This window comes from Tasmannia lanceolata, unplaced genomic scaffold (genome assembly GCF_043159265.1).
Source record: "Tasmannia lanceolata isolate RefF3 unplaced genomic scaffold, GAP_Taslan_0.1 ptg000011l, whole genome shotgun sequence".
NCBI classification, from domain to species: domain Eukaryota; kingdom Viridiplantae; phylum Streptophyta; class Magnoliopsida; order Canellales; family Winteraceae; genus Tasmannia; species Tasmannia lanceolata.
In genome coordinates, this window is record NW_027518688.1 from 20,827,277 (window position 1) to 20,847,708 (window position 20,432).

General features: G+C 42.7%; 1 protein-coding gene and 1 pseudogene across 2 annotated transcripts; both read left to right on the top strand.

Annotated features, from left to right (window-relative positions):
* The first annotated feature begins 1,526 nt into the window (after positions 1-1,526).
* Positions 1,527-13,994, top strand: LOC143886609 (expansin-like A2; annotated as a pseudogene). Its single transcript, XR_013253880.1, has 5 exons — positions 1,527-1,846; positions 2,109-2,218; positions 2,318-2,496; positions 12,411-12,543; positions 12,992-13,994. The product of XR_013253880.1 is annotated as an expansin-like A2 (transcript).
* A 1,747-nt stretch (positions 13,995-15,741) lies between these two features.
* Positions 15,742-19,841, top strand: LOC143886608 (expansin-like A2). Its single transcript, XM_077390656.1, has 5 exons — positions 15,742-16,081; positions 16,504-16,613; positions 16,728-16,906; positions 17,559-17,691; positions 19,473-19,841. Exons 1-5 carry the CDS (start codon positions 15,970-15,972, stop codon positions 19,716-19,718), a joined length of 780 nt encoding a protein of 259 aa, XP_077246771.1. The 5' UTR covers positions 15,742-15,969; the 3' UTR covers positions 19,719-19,841.
* The last annotated feature ends 591 nt before the right edge of the window (positions 19,842-20,432 follow it).

Genomic DNA, 20,432 nt, shown 5'->3' on the forward strand with positions numbered 1-20,432 from the left:
TGTAATTTGACTACTTTTTTAACACTGTGGGGGGTGGACCAGTAACAAATGGGGTTCCAAAAATGAAGTGACATATTTTGCCCCCCCCCCTTTCACTCCCTAGACAACCCTTTTAATGTATATATTAATATATAATATATATATTTAAATATATTAAATTCTTAACTAGCCGAGCCTGGCCTAAATCGAGCTCGGCTCGTTAAGCTTAACGAGCCTGGCGAGCCGGCTCAGCTCGGCTCGTTAAGGATTCGAGCCAAGCTTGAGCGAGCTTTTGAGCCCAAGCCAAAATTGACAGAATCCCAAATCCTTTTATGGAATGCAAATCTGGTCGAAGATACAGGGATTTAATTCCCTCTTGACCGATTTTGCTGTATGATTGAATGACTGACCTTGAATTTTACATATTGAATTTTACACTAATTGGTACTTTTTTTATTCATTTTCCCAATAGACTAGATTTGTTTTACAATTTTTTTTACAGGTAAATTTTTTTTTTAAGCATAGATTTTTCCTCACCCCGTGCGCATCGCACGGGTGTCCCACTAGTACGATAATAGATAGATAATTCTACAATCTGCATATCCAAACGGCCCCTGCTCTGTTTGGTTGCCGGGTTTTTTTTGTTGCTGGGAGTTTTGTGGGAGAGTAAGTTAAATTTTGGTCCCATCCCATGTTTGGTTGCCTTTTAGCACTAGGTTTATTTTAATCCCACTCTTGTAATGATTACTTGTAGGGTGAATTTTTTAATCCCACTTTTGTAATGATTGCCTTTTCATCTCATCCCAAGATAATCCCAGGAACAAAAATAAACTCAGGAACCAAAAATAAGCTTGAGAAGAATTTTTTTTTCTACCCAACAGTTCAAGCAACCAAACAAAGGTTTTTTTTTTCCCACCATATCTCCTAGGGTATTTTTTTCTCCCACATAACCAAACATGGGATTTTTATTTTACCAGGATACTTCTAGGACTTTTTTTTTCCCACCTATCTCCCAGGGTATTTTTTTCTCCCACATAACTCCCGGGAACAAAAAAAACCCGGCAACCAAACAGAGCAAGGGTGCAAATAATCAACAGTTTTTCTACTCGCAGCTGTTTTCTTAGCATCGTTCTTGCTTGGCCACCCAGGAAATATAGAATTTGTTCTCATCTCTCCACCCATAACAAAGCCATCCAAATGATCACCAATAAATCCCAAACCAAAGCAAACCACCCTCCCCACTTCATGCCCCACCATGATAGACAAAATACCGCAAACACCCGCAACCGAAAAGATAAAGTTCACACAAGTGCACAAAAATGACACAAATACCATTATCTTTGATCAATAAATGCCATAGTTTTCAAGGGTATTTAAGTCATTTCAATATGCCTCATTCACATGGTCCATAGACTCTATAGTCTATACACACAACCCAAAAGCAGGCCCACACAAGTGACATCAAACATGACACAAACACTCTTATCATTGATCGTTAACACACCCCATGGTAGATAGACTAGTGTCCATAGTCTATACAAAACTTACATAAGTTCCTTCAATCATGACAAAAATGTCGACATTGATCATTACTTACCCTATCTTTCAATGATATTTAAGTCAATTTAGTACACCCCATGGCCACTCTAGACAATAAATAAAATAAAATCCATTTAAGCTTTCAGCATCTGTATTCCACTGCACTCCTCAAATCTATAAATTTTCTACCTCTTCTGTTCTTATCACACAAAACAATGGCTCTCTTTGTGGGTTTTATCTTCCTTTTCCTCTCCCCAACTAAGAGCTTGTGATCGATGCGTGCACCAATCTAAAGCTGCCTATTTCTCTTCAGATTCTGCTCTTTCTGGTTAGTAACTTACTCCATTTCTCTTCTTCATTTTCATTTTTTTTTCTAGGGTATATAATCACCATCAAGTCAATTAACCTGTCCTTTAGAAAACCCATATATAAAATCAAGCAAAACAAACCATGCAAGATTGCAAAAGCTCCATGTTCTACCACGCCTTTTTTTTTATATCTGCACCCCTCTTCTTATTTTTGTATACTAATTAAGCATTTTCTTATCAATAAATTTGATGGGTGTTTTTCCTTTTGTATCATTTATGCAGCTGGGGCTTGTGGTTATGGTGCTTTGGCTCTGGGTTTCAATGAGGGACATGTTGCAGCTGGAAGCTCCGCCCTATATAGAGAAGGAATTGGTTGTGGAGGGTGTTTTCAGGTTCTCTTCTTTTCATTTGTTAATCTCTTTATCTTCTTGTTTGAATTGAATTCGTCTGCTTCTTCTTCTTTCTAATTTTCCTGTTGGGGATTTGGGTAGATAAGGTGCGAGAACACAGCCCTTTGTAGCAAAGGAGGAGTGAAGGTGATTTTAACAGATTTGAACAAAAGCAACGAAACAGATTTTGTTCTCAGCAGTAGGTCTTTCATGGAGATGGGTCTTAAGGGCATGGGCCAAGAGGTGAAAAAGCTTGGGATTGTAGACGTGGAATACAAGAGGTAAAGTAAATTCACGAATCCTCTGCAATACCTGGTTTTTGTTCTTTACATCTAATATAAGCCAATGGATTGGTTTGTATGGGATCCATCTCCCATTTTTTCATTTTTTGGATTCTCCAATCCTGACAAAACCTGGTAACTATTTATGAGAACGGAACCCTGTTTTGGAAGTGTTTTCCTAGAATTTTTAGAAGGGATTTGGTAGACAGTAGACATTTCGCAGACAGACTGTCGCATGAGAGAGCAGCCACTTAGAACTGATATTGGCACTATCATGTTTTAATAAGGCCGCTGATATTCACACCCCCCCGGGGTGGCTAATGTTAAACGTTAGGCTTTCACGTATATGTCCCGTTTCACACCATTTGACCGGTCTCTCTCTATCTCTCTCTACACACAAATAAACCGTTGGTGGGCCCAACAGAAACCGTTGTGGAATGGTGGGCCCATCTTTGAACAACATAGGTCCCACCCATACCACACCATAGGATAATCCAAACTGTCCATTTGATGGGCCATAAACGTAAATAGGTTGCGTCCCAAAATATCATTTCCATAGGTTGATCCTAGCCCTCCGATCTAAATAGCAACTACTTATGCAACCTCTATAGATTGTTGGGTTGTGATCATCCTATGGAAATGATTTTTGGGGCACAACTTATTTACATTGTGGCCCATCAAATGAATGGTTTGGATCATCCTATGGAGTTGGCCGTAAAGTAACATTAAGGCCCGTCGACAACATAAGACGATCCAAGCCGTCCATGGTTTGGATAATCCTATGGAGTTGGTCGTACAGTAACATTAAAGCCCAATCGTAGGCCCCACAGATATTTTTTCAAATTGAAGCGTACTGTCCACAACATAGGATGATCCAAGCCGTCCATGATTTGGATCATCCTACGGTGTGGTTCGTACAATAACATTAAGGCCCAATTTAGGCCCCACCCATATTTTTGAAAATGAAGTGTACCGTCGTCCAGACCATAGGATGATCCGAGCCGTCCATTTGATGGGCCATAACGTAAATGGGTTGTGCCCCCAAAATCAATTGCATAGGATGATCACAACCCTCCAATCTATAGAGGTTTCCATAATAAGCAATTTCTCTTTACATTTGAGGGCTAGGATCATCATATGGAAACGGTTTTTTGGGACACAACCTATTTACGATGTGGCCTATCAAATGGACCGCTTGGACCATCCTATGGTCTGGACAGTACACTGTCATAGTGGGTTGGATTTGGGCACGAAGGAGGAGAATTTTGGGGGCCCATTAACTGTTCCTGTTGTGGAGCGAGGGGAAGAGAGAGAGAGAGAGAGGGAGAGAGAGTGGGTCTAGAGATGGAAAACGTGCACTAAATGATTCAAGGTGGGTAGTGCACTAAATGATTCAAGGTGGGTAGGTACACGCTACGTTGTTAAAAAAAAAAAAAAAAAGGAAATAAAAGGGGAATATAACCTCCATTTAGAGTTAAAAAAAAAGGAAATAAAAGGGGAATATAACCTCCATTTAGAGTTAGCAGTTGAAGCCTAACGTTTAACGTCAACCAGCAGAGAGAGAGAGAGAGATATCACACTAACTCATCTTGTCTTTTATTATTTAAACAGCTATTTTATAGAAACACCCTCACAGATCATTTTTAAGCTCTCTTCGTCTATTCGAGTAATTCTCAACTGAAGGCCACCAATGTAGAAATTGGGTGAAAGGCGCCTCCATTGACTGCAAGGAGCGGCTTTGCATTTATGATAGTAGTTGAAAGTCATTAAATGCAATCGAAAAATGTGTGCTGTATTCATGGAGGAGGGTGCTCAGAGATGATATCAATACCAGATCTCCAGCGCAAACCTCATCCTGAAGAAGAAGATCCCATGTTCCTGATGGAGTAAATAATCCAGTTTTGTAGGTTTCAAGAGAGTTTCTAGTTTTTAAAAAGAGGGTTTTGGGAGTTCTTCTTAAGGGCTTGGAACATGCTTGAATCCCTTTCTTATCCTTCTTTCTCTAAACAGATTGCCATGAACCAAGATCTGGGTCATCTTCTTCTCAGATCTGGGTCATCTTCTCAGATCTGAAAAGGGTCATCTTCTCAGATCTGACTCGGCTTCTCAAGATCGGATCGGATTCTTCTCCTTCTCAAGGTTCACCACTCTCTAGAATAATTATTTCTCTTCTCAGATCTGGGTCATCTTCTCAGATCTGAAACGGGTCATCTTCTCAGATCTGGGTCATCTTCTTCTCAGATCTGGGTCATCTTCTCAGATCTGAAACGGGTCATCTTCTCAGATCTGAATCCGATTCTCAAGATCGGATCGGATTCCGGTGTCCTACCGGCGAGGTTTTCCGGCAGCCATTCGGCGGTTGATTGAGAGATCTCGGTCGTAGAATTCTGAGGAAACCCAAACTCACTGACAACACCGTCGGATCAAGGGCTCTGTGAATGGCAGCCGGATCTCCGGCAGAATCGACGGTGAGGCGAACAAGATCCATCTCCGGCGCTGGAGGCCACCACACGTGTGCATCATCCTCACTCCTCTTCATCTGATCATAAAGTCTGGCAAGAATATCTCTCCTTCTGAGGAATTTTTGGGTGGAATTTGGAGAAAAAGGTACGAGAAATCTGCGGCAGGAAATATCTCCTCCTCTCTCTCCTCACCTGTCACGTCAGCCACGAAGGCTTGACAGGTTACCGAGAGATCCGGCCTTGTTGCTCCGAGCACCGGCAACGGAATCCGGCGGGTGCTCACCGGCGGAGAGATTCCATCCTGATCCGGTCCCTGTTTCTGAATCCGGCACCAGAGATCCGACCCCGGCGACTTCCAGACGGCAGCCGTACTCAAGACGCTGGGCGGATCGCCGGAATTTGCTTTAGATTCCGGGATCGGAGTTCCGTCAAGGATCCGTTCACAATATTGGGAGAGCGACACATTTTGCTGGGTGGTGGAACCTTTGGTGCTTTATATGAACTCCGGCGGGATCAGCCGTGTAGTGGGGGTGAACTCTAGATGGGCAACTGGGGCGAATTTAACCCCGCTTGGATTCCGGCGAATCCAACATGAACCTAATCATTTGGGCGCCCGGACGGCCTGTGGGCATCCGTTACGGTCTGGGCCTACCGATGAGGTGAGCCTCCGGATTCGCCGAGCTGAAGAGGCGGCTTGGATTCCCGTCCGAACCAGGAAGACCAGACGTCTGGAGAATGCCTTCCACCGAAGACAAAGTCGAGCTTTGGGAGACTGGAGATGCCACAGGTGTACTTGTCGGAATTTTAGCAGGAGAGCCAGCTGCTGGAAATGTCACAAAGCTTGGTCCAGTTTGGACTTCAATTTTCCCGGTCGACACTTACAGAGAGCGGCTCCGGTGGTGAGTCGTCCTCCTCAACCACAGGAGCTCCCTGCGGAGACAGTTAGATCGGAGGCTTTGCTTCCTGCGACTTCAGAAGGGGTAGCTTTCAGCATTGAGGTAGTCCCCCTTAAATCTATCAGTAATGCAGACTTGGGACTATGGGGGAAGATGAAGGAGGGTTGGGATGGTGATCTGGATGCCTTGGAGATATGGCTTGTTCAGAATAGCAGACAAGGGAGTGAAGCAGTGGTGTATAAAATTGCTCCTCTTGAACTACACATTGCCATCCCTGCAGGTGCTAATCGTTCGATTTTGATCAGAGACTGGAGTTCTTCATTCGATTCTCCTTTGGCAGACCTGCAAAATTGGGATCTAAAATTTCCTAAGGGGGGGAAATCGTCCTGGTGGAAAATAGAAGGCGTTCCGCCTGATGCTTGGTGTGCAGACAATTTTCGGCGCATCGGTAAAAAATTAGGCCAAGTGGTGGAGGTGGATGTCTCATGCTATGCTGGTTCCGGATATGGGGTGGGTAGGTTGAAGATCGTAACTGCAGGTCGCCCTGGAAATGAACTCTCTATCCAGAGCTCTATCGATGGCACCATTCGCTGGATTCTCGCCTCCCGGGAAATTGACGAAGGACAAAAGCACTGTGTCAATTTATCAGCTATTGATTCAAATGGGATGCTGGTTGAGGAGGAGGAGGTAAATCATCATCTCATTACTAACAACATGAGTGTTATCAATGAAGACCCACCGTCCATCAACGAAGTCCAGCATGCATTTAATGCATCCATTGTCGTCCCAGAGATCCTCTCAGAGTCGGCCTTCAATGTCGCCAACCCTGGAATGGTGGAATCTGCGCTCCCACCAATCGCTATTCGGGCTCAGCAGGAGTTGCCGGATCTCAACCTTTCCTCTGAGGCAAATGTTCAAATTCAAACAGAGGGTCCCACACAGGAACTCAGGTGGCACAGTGCCGATCGGCCTATTCAGGGACTTCCCTATTCCGATTCTCCGTACTCCCAGGTCAACAGCTATGCAGATATTATATCCATCTTATCTTCTCCGTATCAAAGAGACTCCTCTCGAGTGGGTGTCAGTCTCGTGCTCGCTTCGGAGCGCGAGGAAATTGATGCACAAGGGGTTGGCGATAAAGTCAGATGGGATTCTTCGCTGGCGGATCTTGGGTCCCAGGAAGGGGAGAGGGATTTCGAGCCTCATCACGTATGTCCTGGCTCAACCACCCCCTCCTCTTTGGCAGTTTTGAGCTCTACCCAGAAGAGTCTTATTTCCAATTTCAGTATCTCGGGTAACAATCGATCTTATTATTATGTGACAGCAGAGGAGACTGGGGTCAGCCAGTTGAGAGGACCTAAGACAATAAATCCCACCAGCAGATGTTTCTTTTTACCTAGAGAAGACTGTTTTTCCCTTCAGTGCCGGGTGGGGCTAAGGGTGGTGCTATTTGACAATCGTTGCTGGGGTGATATGCGTTCTTTATTCTACGGTACCCCTAGGGGGCGGCCCTTTTGTTCACTGGTCCAGGTTTCACTCGGCAACTACTCCCATCCTCCTTCTCCAAGATGGTGTAGCAAGGCAGTCCTACAGCCCCTGCTTTGTGCCCCATCACTCTCTTCTTCTCGGGTTGAATCTGGTCCAGTTACTATCCATCAGGTGATTGAATTGATGGTGGATCATACAGTGTCTCTCAGCTCACACTTGGGCCTAGTTTATCCGGGGCCGGCTGAAGATTACCGATCCAACATAAAGGCGGCAGAATTGAGGGAGGTCGATGGAGTGTCATCTCCTGCTCCTATATCCGATGCAAATCTGAAACGTACGGAGAGAGAATTGATACGGCTCCACTCAGATATCAATTATGACTCTGGATCGCATAGCAGTGGTCTCAAGCGTAAGACAAAAGGAAGAAAAAATGGAGTTGGGGAGGGGAGGATCTCACTGCACTCTAGTTGTTGATGAAGATTCTATCCTGGAATATCAATGGTTTGGGCTCTCGGGAGAAACGAATTCAAATAAAAGCAATAGTTAAACACCGGCGACCCGAGGTGGTGTGTCTACAGGAAACTAAGATGGAGCAAATCAGTTCCATAGATATGAGTAGCATGGGGTTCAACTCTGATTGGAATTTTGCTTTTGTAGCATCCAAAGGAGCTTCAGGGGGTATCTTGGTGGCATGGGATACAGTCTTGTGGGCCAGCTCGGATGTTTGGCGAGGGGTCTTCTCACTATCTGTAGCCTTCTGCAAATGTAATGATCAATCAGAATGGTTATTCACAGGCGTCTATGGTCCTTTGTCCGCTTCCGACAAGTGTTCCTTTTGGGAAGAATTAAATCAGAGGCGTGGCCTATGTTCCGCTCCTTGGTGTATTGGGGGGGATTTCAATGAAGTTCTAGATTCACGAGATCGAATTGGGGGTCAGCGCATTACTGTGGGTATGAGAAATTTTGCTGATTTTATCGCAAACAACGAGCTAGTCGATTTACCGTTGGGCGGTGCATCTTTCACATGGGCAAGAGGTACGAACCGGAGCCGCCTTGATAGGTTTCTTTTATCGGGCGACTGGTTGACAGGCATCTCAGAAGTTTACCAGCAGGCATTACCCCATTCTGTCTCCGATCATTGCCCTCTTCTTTTGTCCCCTAAAATGGAGTCCTGGGGCGCCCCTCCATTCCGGTTTGAATTAGCTTGGCTGGAAAATCCCCTCTTGGAGGCTCAATTAGTTCGATGGTGGGCGGACTGTGCCTTCTCGGGACCCAGTGATGTTGTCATTGGCAAAAAATTAAGGTTCATCAAAGGGAAATTAAAAGCATGGGCTAAGGCGCAGAAAGAGATTGCCCTCGGCAGGAAGAGGGTCCTTGAGGACCGATTGTTGGAGATCCATTCATTGGCTGATCGTGGATCGGCAACGGCGGAGGATTTTGAGCAACAAGGAAGGCTCATACAAGAACATAAAGAGTTGTTAAGGCTTGAAGAAATCTCATGGCGGCAAAAATCCCGAGTCAAGTGGTTGATGGAGGGGGATAAAAATACAGCCTTCTTCCATGCCATAGCCAGTGCTCGCAGACGAAGGAACCGAATTGAATCTTTAGAGGTGGAAGGGGCTGTTGTCTCGGACCGGGAGAGGATTATTGCGGAAACTATTGCATTCTACCGATCTTTGTACTCCGATGACGGGCTTGTTCGCCCAATACCCCAAGACATCTGTTTCTCAAATTTGAGTCTGGAAGCTTCTGCTGGATTGGAAATCCCCTTCTCCGAGGAGGAAATCAGAATCGCTCTATTCTCTCTAGCTCAGGATAAAGCCCCTGGCCCTGATGGATTCTGCTTGGCTTTCTTTCAGACGTGTTGGGACACAGTCAAATCGGATCTTATTCGTTTCTTCCTAGAATTTTTTGAGGGTGCTATTCTCGACAAGGGGACGGGGGCGACTTTTCTAGTCCTTATTCCCAAAATTGATGGAGCATCCAAAGTATCAGATTTTCGTCCGATTAGCTTGGTGGGCAGCCTATACAAGGTACTTGCGAAGGTGCTGGCGGACCGTATCAAAGTAGTTCTTCCATCCATTATCTCGGTAAATCAGAGTGCTTTTCTAGGCAAGCGTCAAATTCTTGATTGTTCCTTAACAGCAAATGAGGCAATTGACTATTACCGGCGGTCAGGGGAAGGCGGCATCTTATGTAAGCTTGATATGGAGAAAGCATATGACCGTGTGGATTGGGCCGCTTTAGATTATCTTATGGGTCGTATGGGTTTTGGGGAAAGGTGGAGAGGGTGGATCCGGAATTGCTTATCATCTGCATGGTTTTCTGTTCTACTCAATGGTTCAGCAAAAGGATTCTTCAAATCCTCTAGAGGATTGCGGCAGGGCGACCCTCTATCTCCATTTCTTTTCTTGATAGTGGCCGAATCCTTATGCAGTATACTGAAAAAGGGTAGTGACATGGGGCTATATAGAGGATTCCTAATTGGGACCAGTAAGGTGGAAGTCTCGCTGCTTCAGTTTGCGGATGATACCCTCCTGTTCTGTTCACCGGTCCTCTCCCAGCTTCTCAACCTTAAAGCCATGCTTCGGTGTTATGAGATGGTCTCAGGTCAACGATCCAATTTTGGCAAATCTCGGTTGTATGCGATTAATGTATCTGAGAGCGAGGCTTCATCCTTCGCCGGAATTATGGGGTGCGGTCTAGATGTCTTTCCTGCTACCTATTTGGGTCTACCTCTCGGGGTGGGCCGTCCGAGACACAACCTATGGGCTCCTATTATACAAAGGATTGAGCGTCGGTTGGCCACATGGAAGCGCCGTTTGGTTTCCAAAGGAGGTAGATTGGTGCTTATAAAGGCTGTTCTCTCTAATATGCCAATTTATTTTCTATCCCTTTTTCATTGTCCAGCTTCTGTTGCTAAGCGCATAGAGCAAATTCAGAGACGATTTCTGTGGGGTGGTTCAAGGACTTCCAAGGGGGTCTCCCTTCTTAAATGGAGTCTAGTCTGCTCTCCAATTAAAAACGGAGGTTTGGGTATCAGGAGAGTCCAGCTCTTTAATCAGGCCTTTATGGGCAAGTGGTTGTGGAGATACGGAGAAGAACACTCCTCTTTGTGGGTTCGGGTCATTGACAGTAAGTATGGTTCATCTCCTGGGAATTGGGACTCCGTTGATACTTTCAAAATCAAAGGAATCACAGTATGGAGGGACATATTGCGTTTGAAGTCCTTTTTTGCCCCTGGAGTTCGCTTCAGAGTCTATAGGGGGGATCGAATTCGGTTTTGGCAGGACCCTTGGTGTTCGTCCCATTCTCTTCAAGTTTTGTTTCCTGACTTATATATTGTATCTTCTCAGAAAGAAGCTTGGGTATCGGAATGTTTCGAACGGGTCCAAGGGCAAGTGGAGTGGATTCCCAAGTTCCGTCGAGCCTTTTTTGTTCGGGAGTTAAGCGATTACAACGCCCTTATCTCCTTATTAGGCTCTTGCTTCATCAAGTCTTCGGGCTTAGATCGTCGTATTTGGATTTGGAATCCGTCGGGGATTTTCTCTGTTAAATCTTTTTATCTCCATCTGATCCCCACTCTAGTGGAGCATGCGTCCTCCGCGGTTTGGCGCCTCGCATGCCCTCCAAGAGTTGCTTTCTTTGGGTGGTCGGTTAGCTGGGGACGAATTCAGACGATAGATTTCTTACGGAAGAGAGGAATGTGGCTGGTGGATCACTGCCCCCTATGTCTATCCGCCGGGGAATCCATCGACCACCTATTTATACATTGCCAGGTTGCTTCATATATTTGGGGTCATCTCTTTTCTAGATTTGGAGTCAGTTGGGTTGCTTCCAATTCTATGGCCGAATTTATTAGGAGTTGGGACTGGGCTCCGTGGAAGAGGAAAGGTAGAATTTTGTGGAAGATGTGTCTCTTAGCCTCCTGGTGGTTCTTGTGGAAAGAGCGGAATGCGCGGGTCTTTGAAGGGAAGGTCAGGTCCCCATATTGGATTTATATACAGGTGGTAGCAGCGGTCATCTCCTGGGCCCGTTCACTTCCTCTTTTTCGGTTTGTTTCTGCGTATGCCCTTTGGGAAGGGTGGTCAACCATATGCATGGAATCGGTTAACAAAGTGAAATCCCGACCCTCATGGTCCCCCCCGCCACCGGGGTCTCTGAAGCTCAATTTTGACGGTTCCTCTATCGGTAACCCAGGAGCGGCTGGAGTGGGGGGGTTATGTCGGAACCATAAAGGGGAAGTCATTTGGGCCTATTCGGGGCCTCTTGGATTTGCCGACTCGTCTGAGGCGGAGGTTCGAGCCATTCACAGTGGGATTCTTTCCATGCCTCGCTTGGAGTGCGACAGTCTGATTGTCGAAGGCGATTCCGTAAATGTTATTCGCTGGCTTTCGGGAGACGCTTCTCCCCCTTGGAGATTTGTGCACTTCTTTGAGGAGATAGAGGATAGAGGAAAGGGCTACTCCATGGTCTTTCAGCATGTCCGGAGATCGGCCAATGTGGCAGCCGACTCTCTGGCTAAGAGTGGTGTTTCCCGGGCCGAATTGGAGTGTTTTGACTATCTCCCCCCTTGAGTCATTGTCTTGCTATTTTATTTGCTCATTGTTCCGACAGGACCATCTCGGTTCTGCTTATTCATATATATAAATATATATTCTGTTGCTTTCTTCAAAAAAAAGGTGCATTAAATGCATAACCCCCTTTAGCCAATGGGGGCATCCTTTCAACCCATTTCTGAAAGCGCATGCCTTATTCTAAATTTCAATTCCATGAAAAGACTTGAAAATGAGAGATTTATCTAGAAAAACAAGTGGTTTAAAGGTCTTGTTTGTTAGGGTTCCACGCAAAAGGAAATAGTACCCACATCGGAAAAATGAAGTGGATGAGGATGGGTTAAAAGGGAATGGGCACCTTCCCTTACCTCTAACGGCTAGCTTTTAGGGGGGAGTTCTACCTGGTTAAATTCCCCACAGTGTTTGCTCTTGATTATGTTGCTTGACCCACCTACTCTAGTAAAATGTAATGTAAATTAACTAATATCAATTTACTTGAAAATTTGGAGCAGGATTCCTTGTGATTATAAGAAGCAAAACTTATCAGTTAGAGTGGAAGAGAGTAGCCAAAATCCACATTACTTAGCAATCAAGTTTCTCTATCAAGGTGGCCAGACTGACATCGTAGCCGTAGATGTAGCTCAAGTAAGTAGCATTGAACTATTACTAATGATAGTAACTAAAGGGCATTGGTAACCCAAAAGAAATTTTTGCCATTGTTACTTTTTATTGGTTCTTATTTTGAGTATTTTTCTAAGTAATGATCTTTTTTAATAGGGAGCCACAAAAAATGGAGAATTCCCATTTAGACAGATTATTTTGAACGTTATCAACTAAGGGTCGAATCAGCCAAAAACCATGACAAACATGCCCCCATTTTCACCACAACTTACTAGCCGAAATGTTTTATGGGAGGCAATTTTGAAAATATTAACCTAACAGAGGCTATTGTAAGAGCCAAAAGACGATTTTTTACTCTTTTTAATTTTTACCTACCTTGATTTTCTCTTGGAATTTCTTATACTTACTAAGCAATGATATTATCCTAGAATATTGAATTATATATTTACAAATGCACATTTGAAATTTACAGGTTGGTTCATTGCAGTTCCGACTAGTAGTGACAAGTGGGTATGATGGGAGGTGGGTGTGGGCAAAAAGTGTCCTTCCGGCCGATTGGAAGGCCGGGCTGATCTTCGATTCAGGCGTTCAGATTGATGACATTGCTCAAGAGGGTTGTTCGCCTTGCGATAGGGGAGATTGGAAGTGATAATCCCTCATTAACATACACTAATTTTGCTAATTCCCTTTCACCTACTAAAGAAGAAAACGACATTAGTTCCAACAATTGTATTGCTAGCAAATATGAGATCTCAGTGTTGGATTGCTTAGGAGCTAGATGAGGTATGTAGGCTAGATTAAGAACCTATTTTAGCTTAGGATTATGTTTCCTAATCTTATTCTTATCTCTCTTATAATCTCCTAATGACACTAAGGCCTTGTTTGTTTTAGATTATGACAATCGATTGTGGTGTCCCCAACAGATTATTGGACGGAAAATTGCACTAAATTTGAGTCCAATAATCGGTTGGGTACTCCAAAAGAGGTTGTCATAATCTAAAACAAACAGGTCTTAATTAAGCACCAATTAATTTTAATCAGTGCTTAAATAGTCATTAGCAGATAATAAGAGATAAGAATAAGATTAGGAAAAAAATCATATTATATATTTAAACTAGTTGCTTAATCTAACCTACCGAACTCATCTAGCACCGAAGTAATCTAACGATGAGATATCAACCCAATTCCCTGGCAATGCTAATAAATTTTGTCTCACCTATTCGCTTGTAATGTTAATGGAATATCTCCATCTATTGGTATAGGAAAACACTTTGAAAACAAAGTCCCCTCTTGAAAATAATTTCTTAATCCATTCCCGTCATTTTCACTGTAATAATTGCATTTCATGGAGATTCGAGCTTAACAAAACGGATTGCCGTTTTGCTAGAAGTGCTCATTGGATATTATAATGTTAATGAATGATGTTAAACATGTCCTATTGCTAATTGTTTCTACCTAGTTCTCTCTCTTCACCACAATTTTGTAGCCCATTTAATTCGCAGCTTTTTCACAAGTTTTGGCCCATTCAAAAGTGTTGTTTTCAAGAGTTTCTGCTAATGTTTCTGTTATGGTGGCACAATGAATAAGAATCATCAAATGAGTGATATTGTGAACAAGATGGTTGCTAGGAAAACGGGATCCCGTCATGAAAAAAGAAAGCACAGGACAAACAAAGGGAGCGTGTATTCCGTACAACTGCAAAAAAAATCAGTGAGAATGGCCAAACGTTCGGTCATTCTCTCCGTTCTTGTAGGGAATTTAAATGGGTAGAACTCGTACCTAAAAGCTAGCCGTTAAAGGGAGGGTGCCCATTCCCTTATAACCCAACCCCATCCCATCAACTTTACCAATGTGGGACTATTTGCAAGTCTTGGTAGTCTACTAGTAGTTTATGGAATAAGTAACATGTGACAAGTAGTTTATGGAATAAGTAACATGTGACAAGTGGCATGACTTGAACATGTAATTAGTGTTAGTTTTGTTAGGTACAACTATATATATTGTACAAGGATCCTTATAAAAGCTTGTTTGTTCTCATGTTAACTAAGTTTTGAATTTTAATATTTGGAATTGGATCCTTATAAGGGCTCCATCAATGGCCCTGTTCATTTGACATTATGACAACCAATGGTGAGCCTCCAAACTGATTATTGGACTCAAGTGTGAGTCCAATAATCAGTTTGGAGGCTCACCATTGGTTGTCATAATCTCCAACGATCATGGCCAACTGATTATTGGACTCAAGTGTGAGTCCAATAATCAGTTTGGAGGCTCACCATTGGTTGTCATAATCTCCAACGATCATGGCCAAAAGAACAGGGCGATGATTTATTTGTACCCCTGTAGGATAATTCATACCGCTTTTAACGTGAATTTACTTCAGTAAGTGTTAAAGTCAGCCCACGATTCACGTTGAAAGGGGTGCATATTATCCTACGTTGAAAGGGGTGCATATTATCCTACCAGGGGTGCGAATTTATCATCTCCCAAAGAATATCATTGTAGGGGTGCAAAGAATCCACAGATTTTCTCCTCCCAGCTGTTTTCTTAGCATCATTCTTGCTTGGCCACCCAGGAAATATAGAATTTGTTCTCATCTCTCCACTCATAACAAGCCATCCAAATGATCACCAACAAGCACCAAACCTAAGCAAACCACCCTCCTCACTCCATGCTCCACCAAACCCACAACCCAAGAGGCAAATCCAAACAAATGCACTAAAAATTGACATAAATACCCTTATCTTTGATTATTAAATTTCCTAGTTTTCAAGGGTATTTAACTCATTTCAATATGCCACATCCACAAGTCTATACACACAACCCAAAAGGAGAACCATACAAGTGCCATAAAAAATGACACAAAGAGCCTTGTCATTGATCAATAAATACATTGCTTTTCAAGGGTAGCTAAGTCCTTTTAACACGCTCCATGGTAGACATAGTGTCCATAGCTTTACACAACCCAAAAGCAACCCCACATAAGTTCCGTCAATCATGAAAAAAATGTCCACATTGATCATTACTTAGCCTATCTTTCAATGATATTCAAGTCAATTTAGTAGACCCAATGGCCACTCTAGACTCCTCAAAACACTTCCATGCTGTTCCAACTTCCAACTAAGATCAAACTTCCAAAGGAAGTTTCCATGTCCCCCACGCCCATCTCTTATTCACAATTCCATTAATAAAAAGGGATGGTTTCAAACAACCAAAACCTACTATATTTTTAGTCGGCTCTTCTTCACTTTGTACAGCTGTTGCCATTTTCTTTGCCCCTCCGCGTTCCCACTGTTTCATATCCCTTTCCTTTTCACCCAAGTAACAATAACAGCAATATTCACAATAAACAAAATAAAATTCATCTAAGCTTTCACCATCTGTATTCCACTACACAGTCCTCAAATCTATAAATTATCTAAGCTCTTCTTTTTCTTATCACACAAAACAATGGCTCTCTTTGTGGGTTTTATCTTCCTATTCCTCTCCCCAACTCTTGCTTGTGATCGATGCGTGCACAAATCTAAAGCTGCCTATTTCTCTTCAGATTCTGCTCTGTCTGGTTAGTAACTTACTCCATTTTATTCCTTAGATACTGCTTCTAAGGATAGGTCTTGTCGTTGTTCTCTTGGTATGTATTCCTATTCTTTTGATAGGGCTAGTGTTTGTACGCTGATTGTATCATCTTTGAGATTCTCATTCTAATAAACCAGTACGGGTCCCTCCAAACCCCAGCTTATACTCCATTTCTCTTCTCCATTTTCATTTTTTTGGTAGTTTATGATCACCATCAAGTCACTTCAGCTGTCATTTAGAAAACCCATATCTACAAACAAGCAAAACATACCATGCAAGATTGCAAAAGCTCCATGTTCGGCCACCCCCTGTTTTGATATCTGCACCTCTCTTCTTATTTTTTATATACTAAGCATTTTCTTATCAATAAATTTGATGGGCGTTTTTCCTTTTGTATCATTTATGCAGCTGGGGCTTGTGGCTATGGTTCTTTGGCTCTGGGTTTCAATGGGGGACATGTTGCAGCTGGAAGTTCTGCCCTATATAGGGAAGGAATTGGTTGTGGAGGGTGTTTTCAGGTTCTCTTCTTTTCATTTGTTAATCTCTTTATCTTCTTGTTTGAATTGAATTCCTCTTCTTCTTCTTCTTCTTCTTCTCCTTCTTTTTAATTTTTCTGTTTGGGATTTGGGTAGATAAGGTGCAAGAACACTGCCCTTTGTAGCAAGGGAGGAGTGAGGGTGATTTTAACAGATTTGAACAAAAGCAACGAAACAGATTTTGTTCTCAGCAGTAAGTCTTTCATGGAGATGGGTCTTAAGGGCATGGGCCAAGAGGTGAAAAAGCTTGGGATCGTAGACGTGGAATACAAGAGGTAGAGTAAATTCATGAATCCTGTGCCATGCCTGGTTTTTCTTCTTTATATCTAATAATCCAATGGATTGGTTCGTATGCGACCCATCTCCCATTTTTCATTTTTTGGATTCTCCAATCCTGACAAAACTCGGTAACTATTTATCAGGTCTGAGTCCTGTTTTGGAAGTGTTTTCCTAGACTTTTTAGAATGGATACTGATATTGGCACTTCCATATTTTTATAATTGCACTAACTCATCTTGTCTTTTATTATGTAAACAGCTATCAAAGGTTATTAAAGTTGTCAAAGCTCTCAGAACTCAGAAGCCAATTAAAAAAGAAAATACAAGCTAATTTTTTCCAATTATTAAAACATTGTAGTGCCAATATCAGTGGCCAAAATTTTGGAAACTGATATTTACATACCCCACTATTTTATAGAAACAGCTCCTCAGATCATTTTAGTCTCTTTTCATCTATTCCTTGTTCTAATTCCAATTCAATGTAAAAGTTTGAAAAGAAGAAGAAGAAGGGGTTTATCCACCAAAACAAGGGGTTTAAAAGTCATATTTGCTCTTGATTATGTTGCTTGACCCCACTTACTCTGGTGCAATATTCAGCAAAATAATTATCAAATTAACTGATATCAATTTCATTGAAAATTTGGAGCAGGATTCCTTGTGATTATAAGAACCAAAACTTATCAGTGAGAGTGGAAGAGAGCAGCCAAAATCCACATTACTTAGCAATCAAGTTTCTATATCAAGGTGGCCAGACTGACATCGTAGCCGTAGATGTAGCTCAAGTAAGAAGCACTGAACTATTACTAATGATAGTAACGAAAGGGCATTGGTAACCCAATAAGGGGGTCTATAAGCCAAAAGACAATTTTGCCATTTTTACTTTTTACTTTTTACTTTTTTTGGTTTTTATTTTGAAATATTTTTCTAAGGATCCTTTTCCATAGGGAGAGACAAAAAAGGGGGAATTGCCAATTAGACAGATTATTTTGAACGTTATCAGTAGACCTAGCAAACTCGACCAGTGCCCGCGGGTCGACCCGACCCACCAGCAAATTTGCGGGCACGGGTCTGAGTTTTAGTGACCCATCAAAACTAACCCGCGGGTGACCCAACCCGCAAAAACACGGGTCGGTCGGGTCAACCCGCGGGCACCCGCAAAAAAGAATGTGGAGAGATATTATTTGCACCACCTCATATCTTGATAATGAGGCAAACTCATATTGTCTTTTCCATTTTAATAGGCTGCTGGGAGCTTTTTGGCAAACCCCATATCTTGATATATCCACCCCTTTTGATATACATATGGTGTTACGGTGTATATGGTGTGTGGTATCAATAAATAGAGCGGTTAGGATCTGTTTATCGTGTGGCCCAGAAAATGGACGGGTTGGATCATCGTATATAGAATGCCGTACAATATATTTTTTTGGAAAAACCACACACCACATAAAAACTCCTAACTAACTCAGAATTTATTTTCCTCACCTACCCGACCCACCCACCTACCTCTCAATAAATACAAATAAAAATTTTTTTTTTTCCTCCTCTGAAACCAGGAAACTGCACCCCTCGCGCATATTAGAAAATGGCAGGCACAAGTCAGCTAAAATCCGCCGCTCTAATGGAGCAGATGAAGCTCCATCTCGCCTCCGATGCCGGAAAGAAGGTCGCAGAGAAGATCGGCCACATTTCTCAGTTCAACATCGCTCCCAATGTCTGCCCTTTTATCTTTCTTTTGTTTTCGATAGTGAAAAAGGCACGCACACTATTGGTTGATCACTTGATCCTAACCCTCTATAGATCGAAGAGTTGGGATCAACCTATTGAAATGATTTTTGGGGCACAACCTATTTAGGCTGTGGGCCATCTAATGGACGGTTTGGATCATCCCACGGTGCCGGCCATACACTACTTTTAAGTTTTAACATTTTCCTAAATTAAAAAAATCGTTTGAATTTAACCAGTAAACCACTGTTTGAGTTTGCGGGTGACCCGCGGGTTGACCCGGCCCACCCGCGGGCCGCGCAGGTCACGTAAATTCTGACCCGCAAAAATGCGGGTCATTTCCTGACCCAACCCGTCTGACCCGCACCCGCATCACCCGCGGGTTGACCCGGCCCGGCCCACCCGTTTGCCAGGTCTAGTTATTAGCTAGGGTCGAATAAGCCAAGAAAATGACAAAAATGGCCCTATTTCACCACAACTTTACATACAAAAAATAGCTGAAATGTATGTATTGGAATTTTTTGAGTTCTTGCCTCCTCGAGGCTCTTGAATTTTTCTTTCTTTGGCTTGTTGTTTTTCCTCCGGTGACGTCCTTGGTCCTCCCGTTTTAATATATTTTTCTCTGGTTACCTTTCAAAAAAAAATAGCTGAAATGATTGATATGAGGCAATTTTGAAGATATTAACCTAATAAGGCCATTGTACGAGCCAAAAAACTATTTTACTCTTCTTAAATTTTACCATCTTGATTTTCTCTTGGAAGCTTATACTTACTAAGCACTTATATTATCCTAGAATATTGAAGTATATATTTACAAATGCACATTTGGAATTTACAGGTTGGTTCTTCGAGTTGGCATTACATGAGCCGGAATCATGGAGCCATTTGGGATACGAATCGATTCCCATCTGGTCCGTTGCAGTTCCGACTAGTGGTGACGAGTGGGTATGATGGGAGGTGGGTATGGGCGAAAAGCATCCTTCCGGCCGATTGGAAGGCCGGGCTGATCTACGATTCTGGTGTTCAGATTGATGACATTGCTCAAGAGGGTTGTTTTCCTTGCGATAAGGGAGATTGGAAGTGATAATCCCTCATTAACATACTCTAGTTTTGCTAATTCCCTTTCACCTACTATAGAAGAAAAGGGCTTTACTTCAAACAATTGTAATTTATAGAATATATGAGATTAAGACCCTATTTTAGCTTAGGATTATCTTCCTTATTTTAGATTAAGAACCTTAATTAGTGCTATTAGGAGGTAATAAGAGAGAAAATAATAAGATTAGAAAAAGATAATATGGCTTTTCACTACTTACAGAGATGGAAGTTGGGTTTTCTCACTACAAGAAAAGTGACATTCACCGACGGTCATGGCCATCAGTGCATATACCAATGAATGTCGGTGTAACTTACACTGACACTTCTAGTGAACGTCACTAATACTACCATGCCTAAAGGTATTTACCGATGTTTATTGCAAAGCGTCGGTGATAGAATTTATACCGGCGTTTATGAACGTCGTTAAAAATAAAAAACAAACATTAGTGTTAAGGCTATCACCGACATTTTAAGTAAACCATCGACATGAGCCTTTGGATACGTGTCTTTAGCGACGGTTAATGCAGCGACGTTTTGGACCATTGGTGAATATCTTATTCAGCGACGTTTTGTGAGCGTCGATAACTACACCGACGCTAAAGACCATCGGTGAATAGCAAATTTAGCGACATTTTCTGAGCGTCGGTGAATATACCGACGGTTAAGGACCATAGGTGAATATGCTCATTCAACGACATTT